Source organism: Olea europaea, chromosome 9 (assembly GCF_002742605.1).
Source record: "Olea europaea var. sylvestris chromosome 9, O_europaea_v1, whole genome shotgun sequence".
NCBI classification, from domain to species: Eukaryota; Viridiplantae; Streptophyta; class Magnoliopsida; order Lamiales; family Oleaceae; genus Olea; species Olea europaea.
Window position 1 is genome coordinate 743,180 of NC_036245.1, and position 7,968 is coordinate 751,147.

A 7,968-nucleotide genomic window follows, 5' to 3' on the forward strand; every position below is an offset into this window, starting at 1 on the left:
TTTCTTTATGCTATATTCTTTTGAATGCATTATTTGTAAGTAAAACACCAAAAGGCCATTAAATGTCCATATACATTGTTGATTTTAATTTATCTTCAAGAGATTTTCTATTTTTCAAAAGAATATTCTATCATTTAGATAGTATCTATAAATTTAGAGAGTTAAAATTTTGAAGAATTCCAATAAACTCTTTATATTTAGCACTTAATTTTACGACTCCCAGAAAATATTTATTATTTTTCTCTAAATTTATTTTAACCAACTTTTCTTTAGATTATTTTATTATTTTTCTACATTGAAAATTGAAACACTTTGAATAAAATCAATTATAGATAAGGGGTTTGGCTCTCCAAAATTCACTCTCTAAATTAAAATGTTTATTTAAAGAGTCTCTTAGAATATGATTTTAGCAATTGACTATTTAAAATAAAGACTATCTCATGTTTAAAGAGTCGTTTAGATATGCTCTTAAGCGATAGTAAGGGTATCTTTGGTACATTTGATATTATTGATGTTGGCATTGTTGTTGCGTAAAACAATTATCTTTGATCAAATTTTTTTTTTTTCAAAATTAGTCTCTTAAATTAACATAGGTTTGGAAATTATAAAAGAAAAAATGGATATGTTTGTAGAGACATATTAAATGATGTGATTGGGGTTCTGAGAAAATTCCCCCCTAAGACCCTAAGCAGAGAAAATTCCATTTATGCATTAATTTGAAGGTAGGGGCCTTCTCCTTTTGAAGAAATAATATTCATCATTGTCCGTTATAGGGATGTTTTTCTCTAAATATTCATTTAGTTCGTGTGTGTGTGTGTGTGTGTGTGGAGTGGGGACATCTAAAAATAAATGGTTATGATAAAGTTAATTTGCGAATTTAAGTAATTAACAATATGTAAACAGTAGAAAGTTTCTTCTAATGTAAAATATGATTAACAACAAATTAAAAGAAGTGGCATCCCATCAAATCCTGAATTATGAATTCATATTTGATACGTTTAATAGCACCAAAATTATAAAAATATCTATCAAATTCTATTAATGATCATGTACTCTTATGAATTGAGCGTAAGATAATGATCATAATGAAACAAATGAGAACAAACTAAGAACGCCAAGATTTATGTAGAATCCCAATATGGGAAAAATCACAGACAAATGAGGAGAAATTCACTATAATCAACAGTAATTATGTTTACAACATGATTTCAATATTCTCAATTAGGATCTGAAACTCTCAAAATGTTGTATGAATATTATGGAAACAATACAAGTTGAGACTTATATATACAAACCCTAAAAATCAAGTTGCAGATGAATATGAGTCCAAAAAATGTGTCAAAAGCGAAACGGGCTTGGGCGGATAATCTTGTCGCTCGAGCAACAGGCTAACTGCAAGTGGGCGATGGCTCGCTACTCAAGCGTCGGGCGAGCGACAAGTCTTTGAAGAAAATATCTAGGAGTTTCTCGAGTGATCAGCTAGTGAAAATGCAATGACTTTTCTTCCCAATTCATAATTTTGATTTCTTTAAGGCAGCTTTAACCAAAACTCTAATACCCACTAAAATTTGGGTCAAACTATAACAAATCTCTGCCTTGAATCAAATTCCAATACAAGAAATTCTAAAATATATATCCAAAGTAAATATCACTCCTTTTTTTCAAAACAAGTCACAATGGGCTAAATCAATAACAAACACCAACTAAATTCAAACAATGCTCAAACTTAGAAATAAGAAGTGGTTTTACCCTTAATTTTAATTAGGAAATTGCATTTGGATCCCTAACCTTTTCAAAAGGTGCAAAAGGATCTAGTACCTCTACTTTTTATTTAAAAAAAAAATTAAAGAAAACTAACGAGTTCTTTGACTTTTACTTCAAATCATTAATAATATATAAAAATTCTTTTATAAAAACAAAATTGAAATAACTCATTTTTAAGCTCATAATTAATTAACTAAGCGTGTTAATCAACGTTGTGTCACGAATTTGATCCTCAAATACATTTTTTTGATTGAATTATTCATTTATTGAATACGTGCATCAAAGCTCCAACTGTATTCTTTATAATTTAATTTATCTTTTCATTATCATTCAATAATGAACTAAAAAACATGATTCGTATATTAATCTTTTTATCAATACTTTTATGTTAAGAAAAAACACAAAAAGAATGGCTGAATATCATAAAATTAAATATATCATTTTTAATTTACTTATCATAATTTTTATTCACATCATAAAACAATTACAGACACAGCACGCTCATTTAAATCTTTTCCCTTCTAAAATATTTAATTGAAATGACTTTCACGACATATTTATTATGCTAATTTACAAATAAAGATTTGAGTTCCCTAATGTACTTTTTCCAAAGGTCAAGGACCTAGCTGCATTTTTTCCAATTTAAATTAAAGTTATATTGCTCTCTTTTTATTTGTATTAAAAGGGGCCTCTTATGCACCAAACACAAACACTGGGGATGACTGTGTCAAGAAATAGACGTTACGGACCATTTCCGCTCCAAATCCCCTACTTTTTCGTTTTATTTGGAACAACTAAAACTCAATTTGACGATCATTCTTTCAATTTTTTTTTTTTTTTTTTCATACTCATTTTTCATCATACACTCTCATAATAAAATATTTTTCATGTAAGTCCAAGATATGTTCCTACTTTTAAACTACACATTTTTCAAAAATTTACTCTTAAGAAACTCATTTTACACAAAAAATAAAAATAAAAAATAAAAAATAAAAATAAAATGAGTGTCAAACTGGAGCTAAGTATTCTAAAGTAATATGATTGTCTTCAATAAGTATATTTGGTACGTGTTTATTAGAAAATATTAAATAATATTATTTTAAAAAACTAAAATAATTGTTGCAATGGTACATAAAGCATAATTAATTAATTAATTGCTTTTCTGTTACATGATATTTTGAAGGAAAAAAATAGCAACTCAAATTCTTCACGGCGCCCGAAATTGACCCCATATTTGTGTCCACTTAGTTCTCATCCATTAAGAACCAACCTCCACCGCCGCCGCAGCCGCCCGACTCACACAACATGATATGCTGATTTTGATGTTCATTTCACGTTTATAATCACCCTGAGTTTGATTCATATCTCCCCTTTGCTGCAAATTAAAGTACTTCTTTCGTTGTACTTGAGTTTTGTCGTTTACATTGCCTTAACCCCTACGCCACCCTACCTACCCTACCCTACTCACCTCTTTCCCTCTCTCTATATATTCATCTGTATATCTATACTTTCTAGTGTGTGAGGGAAATATGAGTAGCGTAGAGAGCTGGCCAGAACCAGTAGTCCGAGTTCAGCATTTGCTGGACAGTGGGATAAAAGATATCCCAGAATGCTATGTAAAAAAACCCTCTGATAGACCATCTTTGATCACCGAATCTGCCATCAGTGAAATGAATATTCCGGTGATCGACCTCCAGGACTTGTTCTCAGACGACGACTTGCTCCGCCAGACAACCGCCAGTCTGGTGGACAGCGCCTGCCGTGAGTGGGGGTTCTTCCAGGTGGTGAACCACGGCGTCCACCACCAGCTGATAGAGGCCACACGCGAGGCATGGCGTGAATTCTTCCATCTCCCACTTGAGGAGAAACAAAAGTATGCGAATTCTCCTAGTACTTATGAGGGGTATGGGAGTCGACTTGGGGTGGAAAAAGGTGTTTCTTTGGATTGGAGTGACTATTTTTTCCTACATTATCTTCCCATTTCTCTCAGGGATGAGAGAAAATGGCCTAAACTCCCGGTTTCATGCAGGTAAAATAAATTTTTAATGACTCTAGCTAACTTGTTATATTAATAACACTATTACAATTCAGCTCTTTAGCTATGGATAATTACCAACCAATTGTATCCGTTGGTAAAGATACTAGATTTTTAACTACGCTAATCACAATTAAAATTTTTGTGGGTAAAAGTAGTAACTCTTCACCAACGGATATTCTTTCCCTAATATTGTTATTTAATAGACGTACCATTTACTAACAACATTTTCGTAGGTTATGTAATTCAACTTTTTTTTTTTTTTTTTTTTAAAAACAATTTCGTAGGTTATGTAATTCAACCTTTTTTTTTTTCTAAAAACTGTCAACCTTTCACTCACGAATTTTCCGTGGGTGAAGAGATGTTCATATTATCAACAAAATTATCGTTGCTAATATTAATCAATTTTAATAATTAAAAAAAAATTTTTTTTTTTAATTCTACCTCTTCACCAACGAAAATTTCTTAAATAAAGATTAATTCATATTATCCACGAAAAACCCATTGATGATATTAATCAAGTCTAATAATTGAAAAATTCAATCATTCACCTATAATATACATGGTTGATGGGTAATATAATATAAATAATTATTTATACAACAGTACAATACATTACAGTCAAACTAAAGATGCAATACACTACAGCCCAATCAAAGGAATTCTTATCCCACATCTAAAGTTCACAACAAAGTTTTTGGAGTTGCCCTCTATAAATTTGTGGTTCAATAAATGGTCAAAAAACTTTTTGGGCCTTTCAATTCAATTGGCTAAAAGTATGGAAAATCAGTTAGTAAAGTTAAAATTTTTACTTATGGAATTTTCGTTGATAGAAGGTTCAACTTTACCAACTGAAAATTTGTTGGTAAAAGGTTTACACATTACCTACAGCGTGATCATTTATCAACCATCAGCAACGTCCCTCAAATCAACAACGAATATGTGGTTAGTAATATTCTATTGGTAAATAGCAACGGATATTGTGATTTTAGGAACTGTAAATTTGTACCTGAAGCCATTTTTATATAGTGTAACAAAAATAAAAAGGTGTTCCCCTTTAATTTGCTTACATAGAAAAAATTATTTTATAATTTGATATCTTGGTACAAAAGTTTGATATGTTTGGACAGGAACAACAGAACGGAGAATCATTTCCTTAATTATATGAAACTCTCATGGTGTGTATTCAACTTTTGAAGCACCAAGGTACAAGGAACAAAAGATGTGAAATGGCATGTATTGTTCCTTGTAGGGAACATCTCACTGTAGTCCATGTTGACGACAGTTTTATCATAATCAACGCTAATTATTTACCTCATTGCCCAGCTAACTTATACGATATTATACCAAAAATAAAACAAAAACATTATTTGCTATGGGATTTTTGAATTATAACTCAGAATAGGCGTAACTAATTGAGATTTTGAGCAACTACCAAAGGAGCAACGTTTCTCATTGTTTTTCCATCTTGCAATTACTTATTTTGAAATGTTAATTACTCGGGACACTACGATATACAAGATTTTAGGTTTTTATTTTTTTTGGGTCTAATACGTGCGGTTCAGCTTACCGAGAACATGCTAAATTCTTTTAATTCTTGCAGGGAATTGGTTGAAAAGTACAGCAAAGAAGTGGTTGAACTTGGTGGAAAACTGATGAAAATTTTCTCAACAAATCTTGGGCTCAAAGAAAATTACCTTCAAGAAGCATTTGGAGGAAATGAAAACATTGGTGCATGCTTAAGGGTAAATTATTACCCTAAATGCCCACAACCAGGCCTTACATTAGGGATTTCACCGCATTCTGACCCAGGTGGCATGACCATTTTGTTCCCGGACGAAAATGTATCAGGACTACAAGTACACCATAAAAATAACTGGGTTACTGTTAAACCACTTCCTAATGCCTTCATCGTCAACTTAGGAGATCAGCTGCAGGTTCTTTCTCTAGACTCCCAATTTTATTTATTTATTTATTTATTTTTATCATATTTAAAGCATGTTTAGGAGTTGCTTATAAACTATTTAAATTAATAATATATAGAAAAGAGTGGTGAATTAAGTGGGTAGTATTTATGGATCCTTAGAAATATATGGATACAATTGATTTTATCGATTATTAATTGTAGCCAAACATGTGCTAATGTTGTTTCTCTCATGTGGACAAGTTACTACAAGCAATATTACTTTCAACGACGAAAACTTGTAAAGTTTTTCGACAACCATTTGTTCAATGACAGTTTAAAAATGTCTTTGCCACCAAAAAATGCATCTTTATAGTGAATTTTTTCATAGTATTCTTACTTAGAAACTTTTTAAGGAAATTAAGAAAATAGTAGAATGAAGATGAGAAGTAAACAAATGAACATTTAAATTGAAGCATTGATACTTCGATGACCATTCGAGCCTTCTTTTGTATATAAATATCCAAAGAACTGGTGCAATAGAAATATCAAGAGTTGTCTCGTCTAGACGTGTAACAGTCTAAATCAAGTTGTACTATGTCAAGGTTGAGCTCAAAACTCCAATATAAAAACGTATTTCTTTGGTGGACAATATTTTCATAACTAATGGAAAAAAAAAACTACATCAGTATATGAAAAAACTTCCTGTAAACGTTTTGTCGTTGAAAATGAAATTTCTTGTACGTATATAAAAATTCTAGGTATTTATACCCCTTTAATATTTTATAAATAAATATATTTGGTTGATTTTTTACATATACAGGTGCTCAGCAATGCAAATTATAGAAGTGTGGAGCACAGAGTGATAGTGAATGCAGAGAAAGAGAGGGTTTCACTTGCTTATTTTTACAATCCAAGGGGTGACATACCAATAAAACCTGCAGAGAAGCTCATCACGGAGGATAATGCCCCACTGTATCCATGCATGACTTTTAATGAATACAGACTCTATATCAGGACTAGGGGTCCTCGTGGAAAGGCTCAAGTGGAATTCCTAAAATCCCCACAGTAATATGTAATATAATATAATATAAATATTTATGTTGTTGTCTTTATTTTTCATGGTTATGTATGTTTTCTATGTAATGTATTTCGAGTATTATGTTCTAAAGTGTTTAGTCTAAATGCTCTATCTTTTGATTTATGAATCATGAAACGACAGTGTTTTGATAATTTTGAATTTTCCATCAAGAATATATTAACTTGTCTATCTAGCTATTTTGGTGACTATTAAGATATGAAGACATTTAATATATGTCATCTTTATTCTATATAAATTTTATTAGTTTGAGTTTAAATGACTTTGAAATTATATAAAATCACTTGATATAAAAGTTTAAGTTATTAGAGATGATCACATATATGTTATTTAATTATTATCTTTAATACAACTCTCTCACATGTAAGCGTAGGCGGGATTTTATTTTCACATTAAAATATTACCATGTACAATTTCATTTAAATTGGTTTCAGCAAGAATTGAATTCATAACATTTCTATAATATCGTATTAAGACTTAGCGTCTCATCTTAACAATCAATCTTGATAAAAATAGTAATAAACCTTTATGCGTTATCTATTTATTTCATCTATATCCTACGTAAATTCATGACAACATATAATTTTGTTAGAATTTTCAATGTTATGGCAAAAGCACATGTGAACGGTGTGGGTTATAGGGAGCATTAAGCACCTATTACAAAAATTTTTGAGATTATAAGTCAGTGAATCCTATAAAATGAATGATTAAAAATTAAGTTTAATCAACTTATAATTTTAGAAAACGATAAAATAGGGGCTAAATGATTAGCAATCAGCGCACACTCTCGCTCTCTCTTACATGGAATCATACTTCCATTAATTGATATGGCCCAGAGGCTATTTAAAATAAGGAAATACGATGAGTCCAAGTAATGGAACCGAAAGCTAAATAATTGAAAGATGCTACGGCGTAGGCTACTTTATTTCACGTCTCTTGAAAAACAATCACCAAGAACCACATTCACCATCAACAAGAAACTCGGCCATGAACAACATGGAGGGAGTCTTGTCTCCACTGACTCGATATCAATCTGGTGATCCTTTGCCAGAATGAGACCGTCACCAACTGCAGTAGGTTCGGCATCCTAATCAATTGATAGATATCCTCGCACACGCCGGTTTTTTCTCGCCACCGAAAATAAAAAACAAAATTGACAACTTACGA

The 7,968-nt window shown here is 31.1% G+C and overlaps 1 protein-coding gene across 1 annotated transcript; it reads left to right on the top strand.

The window, feature by feature from the left end:
• The first annotated feature begins 3,060 nt into the window (after positions 1–3,060).
• On the top strand, positions 3,061–6,972 carry LOC111399342 (probable 2-oxoglutarate-dependent dioxygenase At5g05600). The gene is made up of 3 exons (XM_023026598.1): positions 3,061–3,793; positions 5,403–5,736; positions 6,526–6,972. The coding sequence occupies exons 1-3, from the start codon at positions 3,294–3,296 to the stop codon at positions 6,772–6,774; spliced, it is 1,083 nt and encodes a 360-aa protein (XP_022882366.1). The 5' UTR covers positions 3,061–3,293; the 3' UTR covers positions 6,775–6,972.
• The last annotated feature ends 996 nt before the right edge of the window (positions 6,973–7,968 follow it).